We start from the raw sequence: 21,238 nt of genomic DNA on the forward strand, positions 1-21,238 counted from the left end.
TAGCAATGAACACTCTCAGATTACTTCACTGAAGTGCTATCAGTGACTATGCCTGCAAAAGCTGGAATAAATCTTGAACTTGCAACCTTCAAACTCAGAGGTGAGAAAACACTTACTGATTACATTGACCCTCACTTTGCAGGCTGTGAATTGGATTTTTGTTCTATCAGAATGAAAGACCAATCAATTTCATATAAATGGGAGCATTAAGCTATAGTATGCAGGGTACTGATATTTATACAACGACATTTAAAAATCTTGTTGGGTATTTTTGCTTTTGGGAAATATTTGTAATCTTCTTAGTTTTTAAGATTTTGTGGAACTTTACGATTAAACACAGCCAATGAGAAAGATTTGGTTTTAATATAATCCTGTGGAAAATCTGTTCAAGCTTGTCTTGAACAATGAAATAAAAAAAACTCTATTTCTACCACTTCTATCAAAAGATGTTGCTGATGATTTCTGACACATTACCAATAGTGAGTCCCCACATTTTTGTATTTTCAAGTTTTCAGATTTCATTGTGTTAAAAAATGAAGATCAGCCACTCTAATGTGACTCATCTCTGTATTTTCCAAGAACTGTACTGATGTGTGCTTGTAGAACATAATAAGCCCACCTCGATCTGTAAATTGAATGTTCTCTCTTCACTGACTGCCAAGCTTTTGTTTTGGGAAGATTAGCTTTCCAATATGTTCAAACCATGTCAAGAAGAGTGTACTTAAAACTGTCATTATGGCCAAAGACAGTAGTGTTCAATAGAGTTTGCAGAATGTCACAGTGATCTACCATCCAACATGTTGCTAAGACTTGGGCCTGGGGCAGTTACACTAACTCCATGAAGCACAAAGCTGTTCAAAGCTTTTTTGGGGATTAAAGTGTGCCCCAAGCAGTGCCCTTGCTGTTATCTATTTGACAGCCTGCCTACTCTGTAGCCACCCATTGCTACCCACACATTGTTCAGATGCTGCACTCCAAAGATGGGCCTTCCAAGCCCTCAGTTGCTCAAGTTCATTCAGCAACGTAGGCCCCTTCATTGAAACTTAGCAGCCATTCAACAGCTCGGCAACAGTCGTTAGGGTAGTACTTTCAGAGAGCACCGGGCAAGCCTAGACACCAACACAATAGGTACATTGAGTTTAAAATGTTTATGTTACGATGAATTTTAGTTTCGCATTTCGGCCAAGAGGATGATATGATCATCAGTGAGAGTGAATAGGCAAGGAGTGGGGGGCTGTTCGGGAATGAGAAGTTCAGATTGAGGTTTGGCTGACTTTATTGAACTGAGTTAATGCACAGGCCGAGCAGAAAGTGATAATCCAAGTTGCCATCTCCTTTCCTCTCCCACCATCTCTTCTTTCGCATTCACTTTCTCCTCCTTTGTCCCACCCCTCCAACCGTAAGAAGGCCTCTGCCCTCAGGCCCCACCCCTCCAACTGTAACAAGGACAGAACGCCCCTGGTGCTCACCTTCCACCCTACCAACCTTCGCATAAACCAAATCATCCGCCGACATTTCCGCCACCTCCAAAAAGACTCCACCACCAGGGATATATTTCCCTCCCCACCCCTTTCCACCTTCCGCAAAGACCGTTCCCTCCGTGACTACCTGATCAGGTCCACACCCCCCCTACAACCCACCCGCCCATCCTGGCACCTTCCCCTGCCACCACAGGAACTGTAAAACCTGTGCCCACACCTCTTCCCTCACCTCTATCCAAGGCCCTAAAGGAGCCTTCCACATCCATCAAAGTTTTACCTGCACATCCACTAATATCATTTATTGTATCCGTTGCTCCCGATGCGGTCTCCTCTACATTGGGGAGACGGGGCGCCTCCTAGCAGAGCGCTTTAGGGAACATCTCCGGGACACCCACACCAATCAACCACACCGCCCCGTGGCCCAACATTTCAACTCCTCCTCCCACTCTGCCGAGGACATGGAGGTCCTGGGCCTCCTTCACCGCCGCTCCCTCACCACCAGACGCCTGGAGGAAGAACGCCTCATCTTCTACCTCGGAACACTTCAACCCCAGGGCATCAATGTAGACTTCAACAGTTTCCTCATTTCCCCTTCCCCTAGTTCCAAACTTTCAGCTCAGCACTGTCCCCATGACTTGTCCGGACTTGTCCTACCTGCCTATCTCCTTTTCCACCTATCCACTCCACCCTCTCCTCCCTGACCTATCACCTTCATCTCCTCTCCCACTCACCTATTGTACTCTATTCTACTTTCTCCCCACCCCCACCCTCCTCTAGCGTATCTCTCCACGCTTCAGGCTCTCTGCCTTTATTCCTGATGAAGGGCTTTTGCCCGAAACGTTGATTTTGCTGCTCGTCGGATGCTGCCTGAACTGCTGTGCTCTTCCAGCACCACTAATCCAGAATCTGGTTTCCAGCATATGCAGTCATTGTTTTTACCCAGCTCTGCATGTAGTGTCTGGCAAGGACTGTTCCTTCATGATGGCAAAGTAGTGGCACTGCATGCAGCATATACCATGAACCTACAGGTGTGTGTGTGTGTCTGTGTGTGTCTGTGTGTGTCTGTGTGTGTCTGTGTGTGTCTGTGTGTGTCTGTGTGTGTCTGTGTGTGTGAGAGAGAGAGAGGGAGAGCGAGAGAGCGAGAGAGATTGGAACAAGCCCTTTTCTGAGGCTCAAGTAGAGTCATAGCAACACAGAATCACATAGCACAGAAACAAACCCTTTGGTCCAACTCATTCATGTCGACCAAGTTTCCCAAATATAACAAGTCCCATTATTTTGCATTTGGCTATGGAAGTTGACATATTTCAGCGATGACCTCCTTAGCAAAGAATCGCGCCACAAACATTGACCTTTGCTGAGGTTTCATGGAAGAGAATTGCTCGCTGATTATCCTAGGCAGAAACTTCCTCCTTTTGAGAGCTATTTTCCATCCCCCCCCCCCCCCCCCGCCTTGCAGTTTGTCCTGGTCTGTTTGACTTCTGTTTATCCTCCCAGTCATATCTATTTCAAACAAAAATCCTACTAGTGCATCTATGCCTGATAGAACAATTGAATTATGAAGAAACCTTAAAGTCAGCAAAACAGCCCTTCACTTTCTCATTCTTAATACTAGAAACAGTTAAGCAAGGCATCACAGCCATTTGGAATTTCAGCAGCAAGATATCATCCACCAACTACCTTTTAACTAGTAGATAATCTCTTTAATTGGTGAGAGAGCTGATGACTGTTTATTTCATTTGAGTCATAGTGGATTTACCTCCATGTGGACCTGCTGGTAATGAGGTGCATTCACATGTGATTCATTGGCTGATTTAGTTGCAGGTATAGTCAGTCTTACCATATTGGTGAAAGGTCCCTGATGGGTGGTTATTAACCAGGATACCAATCCGGTTAGAAAGAAAATATGGAAGATCCTTCAAGATTTGAGCCTTGCAGAAGTAATTCCACCTTAACTATCCCTGCTTTTATTATTAATCCAGTTGACAGATGATAAGTATTATAAATATTCCTGCTAGTGGTCTAATCTAACAGATTTATAAGTACTCAAACAAGTGAAGACATCTTTATAAAGCCATTTATACATTGCTATTATCACACAAGAAGTCATAGCTTTTTGCCTTGCATTCATCAGGAGTAGGAAACAAGAAACAGACTTCACAAAAAGGGACACCAAGTTGCACAGCATGGGAGGAGGGTGCTGATTGGTTGGGCCTTTGCTGGCATGGATATGCAGCAGGAACAGTTACATATTTCTCAGAGCAGGTACATAGACTCTGATGAGTCAGGGTGTTACCATGGGAGTACAGCAGAGATTGGTGGTCTCCAGATCCCTTTTCTTTTCCCATGAAAATAGTATAATGTAGGTACAAATTCCCTTTGCCTACATAAAATAGTGGCAGCATCCGAGGACAGGCGGATGCTGCCTGAATTGCTGTGCTCTTCCAGCACCACTGATCCAGAATCTGGTTTCCAGCATCTGCAGTCATTGTTTTTACCTACATAAAATAGTGTCATGTGGTAATATATGTAGCTGCTAATTCATTTATTAAGACCATTAAGATAATGGAGTCACAGAATTAGGAGTCAAATGATAGTCATGAAAACAAGAATGCCTTCTTCTTTTGAAAAAGGCTAACTTGATATGTTATAATGTAGTGTTTAGATTAATTCCAGTGTGGAAACAGGCCCTTCGGCCCAACAAGTCCACACCGACCCTCCGAAGAGCAACCCACCCAGACCCATTCCCCTACCACTACGGGCAATTTAGCATGGCCAATTCACCTGGCATACACTTTTGTTTTTAGGACTGTGGGAGGAAGCCCACACAGACATGAGGAGAATGTGCAAACTCCACACAGACAGTTGCCTGAGGCGGGAATTGAACGTGGGTTTCTGGTGCTGTAAGATAGCAGTGCTAACCACTGTGCCACCACTGGGGACACCGTTGGAGTCTTTCTTAAATCAAACTAATAAAGGAAGTGTCAAAGTTGAATTTGACATAGGAATTTACACTGAAAATACATTGCCCCCCATCCCCCAAAAAGCAGAATACAGAACAATACCTACAATAATGTAAAGATTTATTACCCAAGTGACCATCTTAATTGTGTTGAAAGCTGAGGAGTTTATAATTTGATGGCCCTCTTTAAAAAAATACATTAAGGGTAGGCATATGATCAACAAAGCTATAGTTATATATAAGTATTCAAACAAGTGATGACACCTTTGTAAAACCATTTATACATATCTACCATGAAAAATATCTACCATGCAATTGTATGTCATTATGGAAAGTGTAAGGATCTGTTTGTTAATAGTAGAGAGGTAAAATACAATAGTTGTGGAGGGATAGATATAAAGTTTAAAACCAAAAGTAGCTTAGAGCAGAATGAAAGACATAGGCATGCAGAAGTTTATAGGAGTGAAAGATTAATTAAAACTGTGGATCTAAGAAAGATGATGAAAAGTCAATTTGGATTAAAGAATCTCCCATCTTTAAGAGCTAGAAAAATAATGGCCATCAATGCTAAGAGAAAAACTGGGTGGCACAGTGGCACAGTGGCTAGCACTGCTGCCTCACAACGCCAGAGACCTGGGTTCAATTCCCACCTCAGGTGACTGATGGTGTGGAGCTTGCACATTCAGCATAGGTTTCTTCCGGATACTCTGCTTTCTTCCCACAGTCTAAAGATGTGCATGTCAGGTGAATTGGCCATGCTAAATTGCCGTGGGCGGGTGTGCTTTGGCGGGTCGGTGTGGACTTGTGGGACTTGTGTTACCTGTTTCCACGTTGTAAGTAGTCTAATCTATAAACCTCAGAGTTTAGTAATGCCTCCATAACTAGTAACCATCAACGAAATTAAAGATCCTATTAAAATGGGATGAAATTGAATATGTTATAATGAAGAGCGCTGAAAATGTAAATTTGTAAGACTGATTCAAGAACATTGCACAAAGGAAAACAACATAATAGAATTCATGAAGGCTAATATACAGATTAGATTACATTACAGTGTAGAAACAGGCCCTTCAGCCCAACAAGTCCACACCGACCCACCGAAGCGCAAACCACCCATACCCCTACATTTACCCCTTACCTAACACTACGGGAAATTTAGCATGGCCAATTCACCTGGCCCTGCACATCTTTGGACTGTGGGAGGACACGGGGAGAATGTGCAAACTCCACACAGTCAGTCGCCTGAGGCGGGAATTGAACCCGGGTCTCTGGCACTGTGAGGCAGCAGTGCTAACCACTGTGCCACCGTGCCGCCCAGTTAATAGTAAGGATAGAAAATCCTTTAGTAGGATGAATGAAAATGAAAATTTAATAACTGAAGGAAATAAGCCAAATTTAAGTAGTAGATAATAAGAACAGGCCAAGTAAGGTAGATGTAAACAGAAAGTTTTTACAATTTTCAGCATGAGAAAAAGATTTGCCTGAAAAAAAAAGTCCACATTCAGGCCAACACAATCATTTTATTAAAAGAACAAGAGGAGGCTGGCGAGAAGAGTTATGGGTGACTGATTAAATTGATCTAGAATTACGTTTAAATTAAATTATCTATCAGTAACAACAAAGCTGATATTGGGAAGTTCTCAATCATTAATAATTATACCAATGAGAAATATCACTATTGGATGATATTGCTGAAAATTAGGTGAGAGGGAGTATTGAGGAACTGAAAATCAGTATTGCCTCCTGCCCAAATAAATTAATACAATAGACATCAAATACTTATTTATTTCAAATCCAACTCTCCCTTTTTTTTGTTAAGTCTTTCGATTCAAGTATTTGAAGGGAGGATGGTTTAATTTCAAAATTTGAAGAGCCACTCATTTTTAGAAAATTGATCATTGGAGGCCTATTACAATTGGCTTTGTTTTATTGCATTCATTTATTATAATCATGGATAAAAGATTGTCAAAACCAATTAGTATTAGCCCTTCACAAAAAGAATTTACAGCCGGTATAACTGTGTGTAATGAAAATGTCACAACCCTACAAAATTGTTTATAGGGTGCAAAAAGAAAGAAGCTGTCACATTTGTTCAAATGAGGAGAAAGTGAGAACTGCAGATGCTGGAGATCAGAGCTGAAAATGTGTTGCTGGAAAAGCGCAGCAGGTCAGGCAGCATCCAAGGAACAGGAGAATCGACGTTTCGGGCATAAGCCCTTCTTCAGGAATGATCGACGTTTCGGGCATAAGCCCTTCTATCGATGTTTCGGGCATAAGCCCTTCTATCGACGTTTCGAAACGTCGATTCTCCTGTTCCTTGGATGCTGCCTGACCTGCTGCGCTTTTCCAGCAACACATTTTCAGCTCACATTTGTTCATATGTCAAGAGTGTGGTGCTGGAAAAGCGCAGCAGGTCAGACAGCATCCAAGGAGCTGGAGAATCGATGTTTCCGGCCAGAGCCCTTCATCATTTGTTCACATGGCCATGCTTCTTGATACTGATGGTCACAAATTGATTCTTGAAATTTTACAAAGATTCAGCGTGTATTCTAAATTGTTTAAATTTACTCAAAATGTAACATGATTTTATATGCTTGTGTGTATATAGCTACACAAGTATATGATATAGTTATGGAATGTGGCAATAATTAACAATGTTAGTTTTAATCCTTAAAGGACCTAAGCAGTGATCCTCAGTCATCACCGTTATTTAATGTTATTATGGTTGTTTGGTAATGCATTGTGAAGGAGAAATACACCAGCTATCAAAATTGGCAACAGCAGTAGTTCGGTAAATTGTACTTTCCTTTTTCCTGGCAATTTTGCTTAAAGCAACTCACACTTAGTATGACTACAAATCTTTGGATTTTTACAAATTTCTGCTAAAGACAGTCCTAAAAGTTAACATCAAAAAGATTTCTTTGTTTTATATATTAAGTAAAAACAAATAATTTCATTTTAAAAATGAGAAACCGTAGCTCTTAAATAAACTGTATTAGCTCAATAGATTTCAGGAATATTGCAGGAGCCCATAGTGATCGCGTAGTAGGAATTAAAGATGATAACTGGGAAAGTATATTGCAAAATTGGATTAATAATTTTATGGAATTAGTGTTAAAACTTATCCAGCAGTTAGCAATTTTAAAATTATATTTGATTCCAATGTTCTATTACTTCTTAATATTTAATGAGGTATCCCAAATATTCTTATTACATTTAATATCATTTTCAAAAAATAATAAAGATTAAGCTATGAGTCCTACCATAATTACTGATTCTCTGCACAAGCCACTGGGATAGTTGCTTGGAACTTCCAAATACTTTTGACAAAAATAAGATATTGGAGTCCTTGAATGAATCATCAGACTCTATGATGCAGGCTTTATTTACTCACAGCAGCATGAACCTGGTCAGTAGATTGGAGAATTTAAAAGCTTAAAATTTCTAAAAGAGTTACAAAGGAATTATACTGTCCAAGTGGCGAGAGTGCTCAGAGTATGATCGAAACTTTAGCCAGTGAGATTATCGGGACTTTAATAAACCAAGCCAAAAGAAGAACCAAACAGATTGGCGTGGTCAATTGGGGGTGGGTGGGGAGGGAGAGGGGAGGGTGGAGCTTCAAACATGGTCTACTTCAAAGGTCCATGGTGTGGGTTTCTCCGTGTTTTTGACATCCATTATCCAATAAATGATATCAATTCAGTTTTCTGAAGAAATCTTCGTTCATCAAGACATTATAAGTTCAAGCATATACCTAACAAGGTATTCATCATCTTTTGGAAAAGCGCAGCAGGTCAGGCAGCATCCAAGGATGCTGCCTGACCTGCTGCGCTTTTCCAGCAACACATTTTCAGCTCTGATCTCCAGCATCTGCAGTCCTCACTTTCTCCTCGAAGATTTTAACCTACTGCGAATCCTCTCGCAAGGTGCCTTCCTTGAAGAAGCTCTCTTCCTCCCTCTACAAGGATTTCAGTGAGTCCCTCTCTCACTGCACACCCCAGGTCATCTCCTCTGCACAGAAGCTCTTCAGCCACCTTCTCAAACAGACTCGTTACCTTCCTGAAGAAGGGCTTTCTCCTGTTCCTTGGATGCTGCCTGACCTGCTGCGCTTTTCCAGCAACACATTTTCAGCATTCATCATCTTTTGACAGGAAAGGGCAAAACAGAAGCTGCGGGTGTGCTTTTGACAAGGAAACACCTCCTCGTGCCTTCAGAAGTTGTCTATTTGTCAAGAACCCAAGGATTCATCACCATAATAAGAACAAGAATACGTTGAAAGAGTAAGTTGTAAAACATGGATAGACAGCATTCATTGAACTGTAATTTTGGCCTAAGGACAGTAATCTCTGAAAACCTGACTGTTATTTGTGAAATGTAACAATGTCACAATGGTTGATGTCATGGTCTGGTTCAAAGAGAGCAACACATCGTTGGAGAAGTGACAAACTGAGATAATCACAAACTATCAACATCTTAAATCCCTGATTGTTGAATTGACAAAAGGCACCAACATTCAATTGTTCATAACCCAGGGTAAATGGTTCAACCTAAAAGTATACCCTGTTGATTTTCTTACAGATGACAAGCTGTAACATTACCATCAGTCAGATAACAAGATTAGCCATGCTACTATCTTTGGACATTTTGAAGATTTTTATGGATACTTAACTATCAATTTTATATCTTGCTTAGTAATGAATGCAGTTTACAACAGTTTTACTTTTGAATTTAGATTTTACATTAATTTAGCATAGGATTTTCATTAATAAAATTCTTATTTTTTTCTATTTTATGTCTCTGCCTATTTAGTTTTAGCAATTGTACTCCCATTTCTTGGAAGGACTTCTTGATATAATTCTCAGTTCTTCACTGTTATTTTATCTCTGCTCTTTTACAGTAATGAATATGACACCAGAGCCAAGCTTTTATGGAAGTGTCATCTTAATGTACAAATAATCTATCTGTAACTTTTAATTTATTTTGTAGCGTAAATCAATATCACTAGGAAGAATTGTCCTTCATGCTGCTTTACATGTTCTGCTGCATGGAGGCTGTGGAAGTGAGCATCACTGGTTGGGCCAACATTTTTTGCTCATCCCTAATTGCCCTTAAAATGGTGGTGGTGAGCTGTCTTCTTGAAATGCTGCAGTTCATTTGGTGTAGGGACAACCACTTCTAATTAGAAGGACGATTATGACCCAGTGACAATGAAGGAATGACAATACAGTTCAAAGTCAGTCTGGAAGAGGAAGTTTCAGGTGGTGGAGGTCATGGTGCTCTCAAAGAGCTTTGGTAAATCACTACGCTGCATCAGTGAAGGAGGGAGTGAAGGTTGAAGGTCATGAATGAGGTGCCAAACAGGCAAGTTGGTTTGTCCTGAATATTGTTGGTGGTCTAGGCATACACAGCTTATTCTTTCATACCCCTGTCTTGATAGGTAGTTGATAACATTCCTGGAGACAGGAGGTGAGTTACTTGCTGCAGAATTACAAGCCTCTGACATGCTCTTGTAGCCACAGTAGGTGTATGGCTGCTCCATTTCAGTTTCTGGTCAATGATAATCTCCAGGATGTTGGTATTGGAGGTTACAGTGATGGTGATGATATTAACTGCCAAGGGGAAATGGTTAAATTGTCCATTGCCGAAGGCCGTCATTGCTTGATAATTGTATGACAAAGACAAGTTGTCACTTAATGCCCCATAGCCTGATGACAGATTAGTTTTACATAATGATTGAGCTTATGATCCTGCCTACTGTGCATTCAGAAATACTAATATATGCAATAAGGACATAACTAGGTCATTCAGGCCATCAAACCTGCATTGCCAGTCAATAAGATCATGACTGATTTGTTTACATTTTGATTTAGCATGGACCCCACATAATCTTGATTCTACCTCTGCCTTGAAAATATTCAATGACCCCATGTTCACCATCCTCTGAGAGTGAGTTCTAAAGCCACTCAATCTTCTGAGAGAAAACAATTCGCCTCATCTCTGTCCCAAAATGCGACCTCCAATTTCAAACAATGTCTCCTAGTTCTGCACTCAGCCACAAGAGGAAGCATTCTTTTCATGACACCCCCACCCCCCCATCAAGTCTCTTCAAGTTCTTATATACCTCAATCAACTATTAAAAAGAATCAATGAAGTCACTCCTCACTATTCCAATATTCTTGTGAGAGTCATAATGTGTGCTATTTCCAAGATGTCATCTGCTCAGCTAATTACAGTATAGGTATGTATGAGAATATCACTAACACGATTTGGATCCCTAATACCACTCACAGCACGCTGAAAATTGGTACTATCAACCCCAATTTCCCTCCAACCACCTTTCTAATGTACTGTCCAACTGAGGATCTCTCTGTCTGTTCAAATTGAAAAGTCTTATTTTCCTATTGGAGAATACCACGAAGTTGCTACAAATAACCTTCACTCCTTAAACAAAACATATTATCAATCAAATTCACTCTGTGAGAATTTTGCTGTATGCAAATCAGATACCATTCTTACCTTTGCAACAATAGTGATTATACTTGAAGGCTAATTTGGTGTTTCTTTTTGATTTTCTCATGAGCATCATTGGCCAAACTATATTTATTGCTCATCCCCAATTAAGTTTGAAAAGGTTGTAGAGGTTAGAGCTGTTTAGTAGATGTAAAAGATGCTGCATTGACAAATATTACCTCCCTTTTAAAATATACATCAGGAAAAAATACACTATCCCAATTACGGAGTTTCAATGTTATGTCTCAAGAAACAAACTCATACTTAACATTTTGCCATTCCCTCAGCCCCTTTCAAAGCACAGCACACTCAATGAATTCTCTTTTCTAAATGATGTCCGCAGTAGTACAATTATATTGCTATCGCTCCTTGAAAGAAAGAATGGAGTCACATCTACACTGGAATCTCTCAAGGCAATGGAAGGTGCAAAGTGCTGCAGTTAATGAATTACTTTTCATCAAGCAGTCACTATGGCCTCAAGTTTTTTGTGTTACTGCTGAGAACAAAATTGGATCTGAGAAGATTTGTCTGAAGGTCCTACAAAATGAAGACAGCTCATTCCTGCAATTCATGTTCATTATCAACACTGTACCTTCCAGTATTCTGTGTGTAAATGAGTTCATCAAATAGATATTACTCATTGCTTGAGAAATAGTCAGTCTCAAATCGTTAAACTGGAGATTGGATTTCATAACCCATCTCTTCCTTCAACCAAACAGCCTCTCCTGCAAATGTTTGGGTGGCTAGAGGCTATTTACCTCAGCAAAGCATATCTCATTACTCCAACGATCACTCAGATGATCTGAGCTACCCCCTTCCCACATGCATTTTCATTCAGTACTGAACTCTTAACCCAAATCCCAAACTGATTTGTACATTCCCTTATTTTCCAGCCATTGAGCATCTAACACCTTTCTCTACAGTCTCCCTTCAATTTCCCCAGTTCCTCACTTCTCCCCTGCTCAGTACCTCATTTCCTAGCTACCCTCTAACTATCCAAATCTCTATCCCTCCTCTGCTTTAGCCTTCTTCACCAATGGCCTCCATTACAATTGTAGTTGACCTAAGGTAGTGACCTTATTTTTGACTTTACATGCATAATGGACACATCAATTGTCCTTTCTATTGTAATTGATGTGAAGAAGTCTATTTGAGTTTGCATCTTAAGATGTCACACGTCTCTGGTGTCACACATCCCATTTTAATAGCTTGCTTATTAATTTGCCAGTCTGAAACTCTAGAATAATTTGGGAGAGTTTTAAATATATTTGAGGTTGTGAATTTTAACTATTGAGTGGGGCTGCGGATTGGTTTCACCACCATTACCTCTGGCCCTTTACCATCTTTGAGATATAAGGTAACTGGCAAACGAAGCCATGGAGACATAGATGAGGAGAAACCTTTTTCACGGAGTGAGTGGTTAACATTTGGATAGAACTGACTGACAGTGCAGTGGAAGCAGGTTCCGCAAGACACTGCAGAGAAGTTTAGATTATTATCGGAACAAGTAGCAAGTGCAGGATTAAAAGGTGAAGGGAGCGCAGTGGCAGTAGATGGAAAGCAATTTGGAAAGTCAGCACAGACACAACAAATTGAATGGCTTCTTTGTTGTAATCATTTTGTGATCGTATGTTGGATTGTGAGCATGTGAGATAACTGCCCGGTAGATCCAAGTTGGATAAAGATTTCAGAAACATTGAATTTAAAAGCAAAAGTAGGCCATTCAGTCCTTTAAGCCTGCTCCACCATTCAATATGATCATAGATGACCATCCTTTGTTCCCACTTTTGCCCTGTACCTTTTGATCCCTTTAGCACTAAGAACTCTGTCTTCAAAACATTCAATGTTTTAAACTCAACTGTCTTCTGAGGCAGAGAATTTCTCAGGCTCACCACACTTTGGGAATTTCTCCTCATCACAGTCAGAAATGGCCTATCCAGTATTCTTAGACTGTGACCCCAGGTTCCGGACTCCCTGGTCAATGAGAACATCCTTCCAGTGTTTACCCTGCCGAATCCTGTTAGTCGTTTGTGGGTTTCTGTGAGAATCCCCTCATTATTCAAACCTCCAGTGAATATAATCCCAAACAATCCAACTGTTCATACATCAGTCCCGCTATCCCAGGAATCAGTCTGGTTTAGTTCTTTTTGTTATTCTTGCATTTTCTTATTCATAAGTTATATTTGAATATATATTTCCTTTTACCCTTTTCCCTCATTCCAGATCTCTTCTGGGGCTGATTTTCTTTTGCCTGTCCTGATAGGTTCTCCTGATTTCTCTATTCTCAGTCATACTCCTTAAGGCACCTTGGTCATTCCTGGTGGTTGATTCTGACCCAAAGCTGCACTCTCCTGATTGGATCTTGGTGACTGCTGCTCACCAGCAATGGTTTGGCAGCCCATTATAGCTCACAAATGTTCCTTGTAGCTTTGATTTGAGAAAGTATTGACAAGTTCCATCTCTAGCAGATCTAGTCCCACTGTCAGTACCAATGAAACGAAACTTGGAACCCACAACCCTTGAAGCTGTATAAAATCATCACCAGTCCATGCAAAACAGAGCCAAAAGTAAAACAACAGAGTGAAAATGGGCGGTGTCAAAAAATGTGGCAGTGGAAAAGCACAGCAGGTCAAGCAGTATACGAGAAACAAGAGAATCGACGTTTTGGGCATAAGAGCTTATGACTGAAGTGCGATTCTCCTGCTCCTTGAATGCTGCCTGATCTGCTGTGCTTTTCCAGCGCCACACTTTTCAATTCTGACTGTCCAGCATCTGCAGTCCTCCCTTTCTCCTAAAAATGGAGAGTGACTTGAATAGAAATTCTTCTCTCAATCAAAAACAGCTCAGCTTTACTAGCCCTCACATCACCAAGATTAAAAATCACACGACACCAGGTTATAGTTCAACAGGTTTATTTAGAAGCACTAGCTTTCGGAGAACTGCTCCTTTATAAAGTAGCTGTGGAACAGGATCATAATGCGCACAATTTATAGGAAAAGATTACGGTGTCATGCAGCTGAAATGATATTTTGAACAAACCAAGATTTCAGCTGCATAACACTGGAATCTTTTGCTTTAAATTCTGTGTCTTATGATCCTGTTCCACAGCTATCTGATGAAGAAGTGGTGCTCCGAAAGCTAATGCTTCCAAATAAACCTGTTGGACTATAACATGGTGTTGTGTGATTTTTAACTTTGTCCACCCCAGTCCAACACCGGTATCTCTACATCATGATGCCCAAGACTGACAGATTCTCATTGTGCAGCGTGTTAAGGGTTATTGAACATAGGCTGGAAATTAGGATGCAGATACCATTCAGTCATCATCACAATGAATGGTAGAACCCACCCAAGATATTGAATGGCAGACTGATGAGAGCAGGTGGATATCAGGCACCGACATCGCACTGAGGAGACCCTCCATTATGCTGTATGATACTATTATCGTGCTAAATGGACTGGGCATCCATGAGGGCTGTAGCCCAGCAGCAGCAGAACCTTTATTCAAACATAATCTGCATCCTCATGACCTGGCATGTCTCACCACTCCAGAGGCGGACAATTAAACAACTCACTGGAGGAGGAGGCTCCACAAATATCCCCCACCCTCAATGATAGGGGAATTCAACACTTCAGTGCAAATGATAGGGCTGAAGCATTTGCAACAATTTTCATCCAGAAGTGTAGAGTGGATGATCCATCTCAGTTTCCTCCAGTGGTCCCCAGCGTCACAGATACCAGTCTTCAGCCAATTCAATTCACTCCACGTGATATCAAGAAACAGTTGGAGACTCTGGATAGCGCAAAGGCTATAGGCTCTGGCAACATTCTTTGAGGAGAAAGTGAGGTCTGCAGATGCTGGAGATCGGAGCTGGAAATGTGTTGCTGGAAAAGCGCAGCAGGTCAGGCAGCATCCAGGGAACAGGAGAATCGACGTTTCGGGCATAAGCCCTTCTTCAGGAATGGGGAATGTTTGTCCAGCAGGCTAAGATAAAAGGTAGGGAGGAGGGACTTGGGAGAGGGGCGTCGGAAATGTGATAGGTGGAAAGAGGTCAAGGTGAGGGTGATAGGTCAGACTGGGGTGGGGGTGGAGAGGTCGGGAAGAAGATCTCAGGTTAGGAAGGCGGTGCTGAATTTGATGGATTTGACTGAGACAGGGTGGGGGGAGGGGAAATGAGGAAACTGATGAAATCTGAGTTCATCCCTTGTGGTTGGAGGGTTCCTAGCCGGAAGATGAGGCGTTCTTCCTCCAACCGTCGTTTAGTTCACCAGTGATGGAAGGTGTTCACTAAGGGGAGGGAGTTGCAGGATTTTGACCCAGTGACAACGAAGGAGCTATGATTTGTTTCTAAGTCAGGATTCATTCACTTCAGCAAGGTGGCTCACCTCCAACTTCTCAAGCTCAGTCGGGATCGGGCAATAATTGCTAGACGAGCCACTGATGACCACATCCCATGAATGAATAAATAAAAAGGATTGGCAGGGATCTTGGCTTATGCTCAGGAAATAGCTTCATTGTAGAATAATGATGGTATGCTTAAGGATTAGTCTCAGAAGCAGTTTATTTCCTACTTGTTACGGCAAACCTTGCACAAATTCAAGATCCTTTAATAGTTTCCATTTGTAACCAAAAGAAATTGTGAAAAAGGGCTTTTCATCTGTCCTCTTAACATATTCATATCCAAATCTGATGTGCTTTCAAAAGAAAAGGTTATTGTTTCAAACTATGCTAAAGTTATCAGGAATACTTGAGGCACCAAGATTTCAGTAAATTTAACAGAAACATATTTGTGAACACCTGATAGTCATATTCCAAATGTCTCCATTGCAATAATGTTTGCTTACATGCAACAATTCTGAGTGTAAGATTTTGAGTAGCCAGTCAGTTTCATGCCAGAATTATCAACCAAATATAAAAGGTGCATCCTATGAGTTACACGGCATAAACTGTCCATATTTACCCTGACTTGGCCTGCTCCAAGTTAGAACTTGAAGGAAGGATTTTCATTCTTTTAGGAAAACTGATTCGACAACATAAATAATGGTTATTGAGGTGTAAAAATTGTCAGCATAAATACTTTAAGGGATGAACCCAGCATTCCCGTGGGAATAAAGATAAGCCAGGATGGTGTTCAACTCCAAAGGAAGCTCCACAGGTCACAAGTTCTACTACTCCTCCTATTTCTTATTTTCTTACCCAGAAGGTATTCAATATGATAATCAAATGCTCTTGGAAAAGTGAAGCTGAAAACATTTTCAATCTTAACGTTATTTCACCGTCACTGAGCAATGTCAACTTATGCGAGTTATTCACCACATGAATAGGATTGTCAAAAACAGAGACAAGTCAAAAATGGTCCCCAAACTGAGGACATTATCCATAGTTTGTCTCACCCATTTTCAATTATGTCAACTCTAAGATAAATTAAAATACAAAATTAAAATAGGGAAATTCAGAGGAAAACATGTCAGCATATTAAATGAGAATGTCACATAAGAATTTTTGCAAGGTTTGTGAAGGTTGTTCCTCAGGAGCAAACCACGACAAGCAGACCAAACACAGCCAGAATCCCGAACCACCTTACCATACATCAAAGAAGTCTCAGAAATGACAGCCAGACTACTAAGACCCCTCGGAATCCTAGTAGCACACAAACCCACCAACACTCTCTAACAAAAGCTAACAAACTTAAAAGACCCAGTACATCCCATGGACAAAACCAACGATGTCTACAAAATTCCATGCAAGGACTGCCACAAACACTACGTAGGACAAACAGGAAGAAAGTTAGCCACCAGGATACACGAACACCAGCTAGCCACAAAAAGACATGACCCTCTCTCCCTCGTAGCCCTACACATGGAGGAAAACAAAAACTACCATTTCGATTGGGACAACACATCTATCCTGGGACAGGCTAAGCAAAGACATGCCAGAGAATTCCTAGAGGCCTGGCACTCCAACCACAACGCCATAAACAAACACATAGATCTACATACCATCTATCATCCCCTCAGAAAATGAACAGGAAATGACATCACCACAAACCCCAGGAACCCCATCCAGGACAAACATATAAATAGAAAGCAGGAGACAACAGCTTCGCTTCACTTGGAGGACGCCACTGATGATGTTACCTAGCCAGGTAATGAAACATCTGGATATCAAACCTACAGCTCAGCGAGCAAACCTACACCCTAAAGTCACATAAGAATATTAACAAGATTACAGTGCAGTTCATTAACAACGCAGTATCATAAGTGGCATTTAGTAAATTGAGGAAAATCCTATAATCTGATTGTACAGTAAGAGTAAAGTCACTTTATATCTCAATTCCTGATTAAAATCTCACAATTAGCCCCAGTGGAATGTGAGTCTAAATTCACTGTACCTCAATGTCCAAAAGAATAGGAAGCCTGAAATCACACAGCTAAAGGCCCATGAATGTCTGATCCTCAGCAGGTAGTTCACGGTGGTAACAAGGACTACAGCGATAATTATACCAATTGAAGTTAAGAGCATGCAGATGTATGGCACAGTATTAAGTGAACAGTTATTTCAGCATGTATAAGAAATGATGGTGTAAAGTCAGGGGATAGACGCCTGCAATGTTTCACCTTGAGAATAAATCTCTTTACGTTATTTGCTGACACCCACAACCACGGGCAAATGCCAATGTGCACAAATCCAGAAAGGGGCATGCGCACATTTCCAGTTAGTACTTCATCACGTAGAATGTGTGTGTGCTTTTGAAATAGGGTTCAGCAGCAGAGTGTCAGGGCCTGGGAGGAGGAAATGTTTGGCGGGGGGGGCGGGAGAAAGAAATGAGTAGGGAGAATGATTTGCAGAGAGAGAGGTAATCGGGAAGTGAGAGGATCTGATGGGGGGGGGGGGGGGGGGGAGTGAATTGGTGGGGAAAGAGCCACCCCTTCACCTGGTGTTCCGACAACCCCCCTCCCCCAGTCACAAATCCCACCTCCAAGCTCCCAGGCCACGTCCTCCGAAACCAATTAAATGTGGATGCATAATTTAAGGCAACCCTTGCACTGGTTTCAGCATTCGGAGCCCAAATCCGTCCCATGTCAACACTAGCTCCCCCCTTTCACCAACTGCCGACTGGATTCCAACACACAACGAAAATGTTTCCCAACATAAGCAGGAAAACAATGTTTGAGTAGAGCAGCAAATGAATACACTTACCAGTGAAGTTTACAGCTCGAATATACCGCAGCAACTCCTTGCCATCCACAGAGCTCATTGTGGGACAGAGACCAACATAACCAGGGCACAGTTCTTTGTGCATATTGTGTAATGCATGGGCCATTGAGTACACAGCATCGATGACAAACTGCACTTTTCCTTCCTGCTCATACGATGAATCCCTTCCAATTCTTTCCAATCCTATAAATAAAGTGAATAGGTTTAGCATTAATTTTTTTTAATACCTAATCAGTGCCCAATGAATGCAAAGTTGCTTATGGTATTCAATAATTCAAATTTAGCTTGGTGCTTCACTTCAAACAGCTTCTCTCCATTGCTGCCTCATTCCAGCAGATCATTGTTCATTAATCTGCACCTTACCACAGAACTAAATGCTACTCACTCTCCATGTGTGCCTTTTATCACCAATAATCCAAATACAAGCAAGATCCTCAACGCCTCAGGCACTGGTACCTCAAGTCGGTAGTTAAGTAGGATAGTGTTCAGCTGGTGCTGCACAATGTTTCCATGTGTGCAGGATATCAATGAGAAATTACAACATTTAACTCTGATGGAATGGAATTGCAAGATGGCAATATATCCCTGCACAAAAACATTAGTTTCAATGTTATGTGTGAAAAATATTTATTGGTCAGTTTCATCATGTTAAAAGGCTTTATGATTTCTGCTCATGAAACTACAAATAAGCAACTGCAATATGCTACAACAGCTGGTTTGCCAAATGTTACTAATTCCACAGTGATGTGAATTATCTAATGGAAATAAAGAGAGTGTGCCCACACATTACTGATTACCTACAAGAAAGCTTACATCTTCTGTAAAGATTGGCACAATGTACCACAGAGACCTTACAACACCACCATCGGCTATGACTGAGGAGGTGCAAAACAAGCCCGGTAAATTTTTTGCATGCTTCAGCAAGGGGTATTTAAGGTCAGGCATACAGAAAATAATGTAAAATGCTGCGAAGCAGATCCAAATTTTCTGTTCACACTGTTTTCACTTATACTCGCTTTAATATAATGTTGGGATGAGTGATCAAACTTTAGCCTCAGCTCATAAATAATAAACGCTAATGATTTGGAGGCTGAATGTTGGAAGTTCTGTATTTCTGAAGAACATTCAATAATTCAAGAGCTAGTGAAGTCCAAGCTACCAATTATCAGAAGTGGTAAAGGACCTCTGATTCAAATTGCAGAGTTTCCTGCTATTGACACCACTGGCTTACATTTGAGGATTACATCAAGTTTCTTATTTCATTCATTAGAAATTCATCCATTTTCCTAACCCAATGAGGATCATTTTTTGTCAATTTCTAAGGAGACACACAACCATACAGCTCAGCGAGCAAACCTACACCCTACACAAGCATACGCCAAGTAATTCTTGGAATTCAGAAGGCTATGGATGCCAAGTCACTGATTATAGTCATGAAAGAGACAGAGATATATTTTTACATTTTAAAGGCATCAGGTGGTATGAGAGAAAGCGAGAGAGTGGGTTTGGGATAGAGAAACAGCCATGATCATATTCAATAGTGTCGCAGTCTTTGAAGAACCAAATGGCCAACTCCTGCTCTTAATCTCTATGTTTGTGAAAAGTTTAGGGGTACAGCTTGAAATGTTACAAGGGTTTGTAAATATGAGACATTATTTTGCCCTTGCTTCCCAAGGATTTTTCATCACCTTTAGGAATGCAACACCAATTCCTCTGCATATCATGTTGGATGGCTCTCATCATCTATTCATCATCAAGCAGCCAATATCTTACCTCGTACCTGAAATAGTGATGAGCCATCTACTTGACATATCTTCATGAGATGGGCAATAATTTATTGTCCTGCTGGTGATGCCGAGGGTGTGAAGAAAATGTTGCTTTGTTGTTTATTCAGAAATTAAAAGCCAATTTGTTGCAAAATTCGGAATTAATTGGTTCCTACAACCGCTTCCATCTTTGGTGCAAAACCTATGAAATTAGTGATCTACAAACATTTGTTCGCATTATATTCTGGTATATAAATAAATGCACATCAAAACCCAAAACAAGAAATAAAGGAAAATACTTTCTTATTGTTACAAAGAAGAGTAAATTATTTTGTCTAATACATCGGCAGAAGGTGAGATTTTTGTGAAGTAACAAACCTAAACTTATGGAGATATACATATATTGGATTCAGTGGGTGCATTGTGTTCTTTATCATTCATTAGCAATGACATCAGATCAAAGGAGATAACTGAGTTTCCATATTAGTGTCAATACACATTGTTTTACAGTCAGAATTACTGCAATTTGAGCAGATTAATGGGAAATTATTCATAACATTTATGATCAGTTAGACTTTTTTTGAAGTGACATTAAAGATGACTTGTGCATTTTTCAGCATTGTACAGGTTGTAACTTGGCAAGAAGTAATTATGCTCGGTATTCAATGATTTTTTTTATTATCCAAGAATTGTTAGGCAACCTGCCTTGTATTACTTTTGCCAGAACTAATGAAAATATTGTTGCATAAAGAGGGAATTCAACTTCTTTAATCTGTGTCCATTCTTGCTCCATAATAAGAATTTTTTTATGTATATATTTATTGAAAAAGTTTTCACTCTTTACAAAAAAACCCAAAGTTATAAAAGTACAAAAGTACAGAAAAGTAGAAATCATATCATACTATTATATTACAGTAATGCTAACAATAAACTGCCTACTCCTTTTCAAGGTACAGTCATCTCATATTTACTTAACTTAACCCAAGTTAGAATAAACTCAAATTAAATAAAATAGCATGAAGATAAATTACAGTCCACTAAAATTTAATTACATTGCACTAAACTACATTACATTACTTCTTCGATGCATCTTCACCGAAGCTCCCGTCCATGGGAGCAACAGTTACTATACCCGTAGTTACCAGGCCTCCCCACTCCTGGGGTCCCCCACCACCATATATGGCCCTCATGGCAGTATAAAGGTCCTAATCAGTACTGATAGGTCCATATCTATGTAAGTTAGAAAGGGCCACCATGTCTTATAAAATTCCATGGTGCACCACACTTGTCAGATAATCTT

General features: G+C 40.6%; 1 protein-coding gene across 4 annotated transcripts in view; it reads right to left on the bottom strand.

The window, feature by feature from the left end:
• LOC122559526 (metabotropic glutamate receptor 8) overlaps window positions 1-21,238 on the bottom strand; it is a 447,166-nt gene that overhangs the window by 110,087 nt on the left and 315,841 nt on the right. For all 4 annotated transcript variants that reach the window (XM_043709129.2, XM_043709130.2, XM_043709131.2 and 1 more), the window contains exon 7: window positions 18,155-18,355. In XM_043709129.2, the coding sequence (XP_043565064.1) occupies window positions 18,155-18,355 (201 nt within the window). The remainder of the gene's footprint in view (window positions 1-18,154; window positions 18,356-21,238) is intronic.

This window comes from Chiloscyllium plagiosum, unplaced genomic scaffold (genome assembly GCF_037043375.1).
Source record: "Chiloscyllium plagiosum isolate Xiang-an unplaced genomic scaffold, Cpla_swu_hap1 HiC_scaffold_19, whole genome shotgun sequence".
NCBI classification, from domain to species: domain Eukaryota; kingdom Metazoa; phylum Chordata; class Chondrichthyes; order Orectolobiformes; family Hemiscylliidae; genus Chiloscyllium; species Chiloscyllium plagiosum.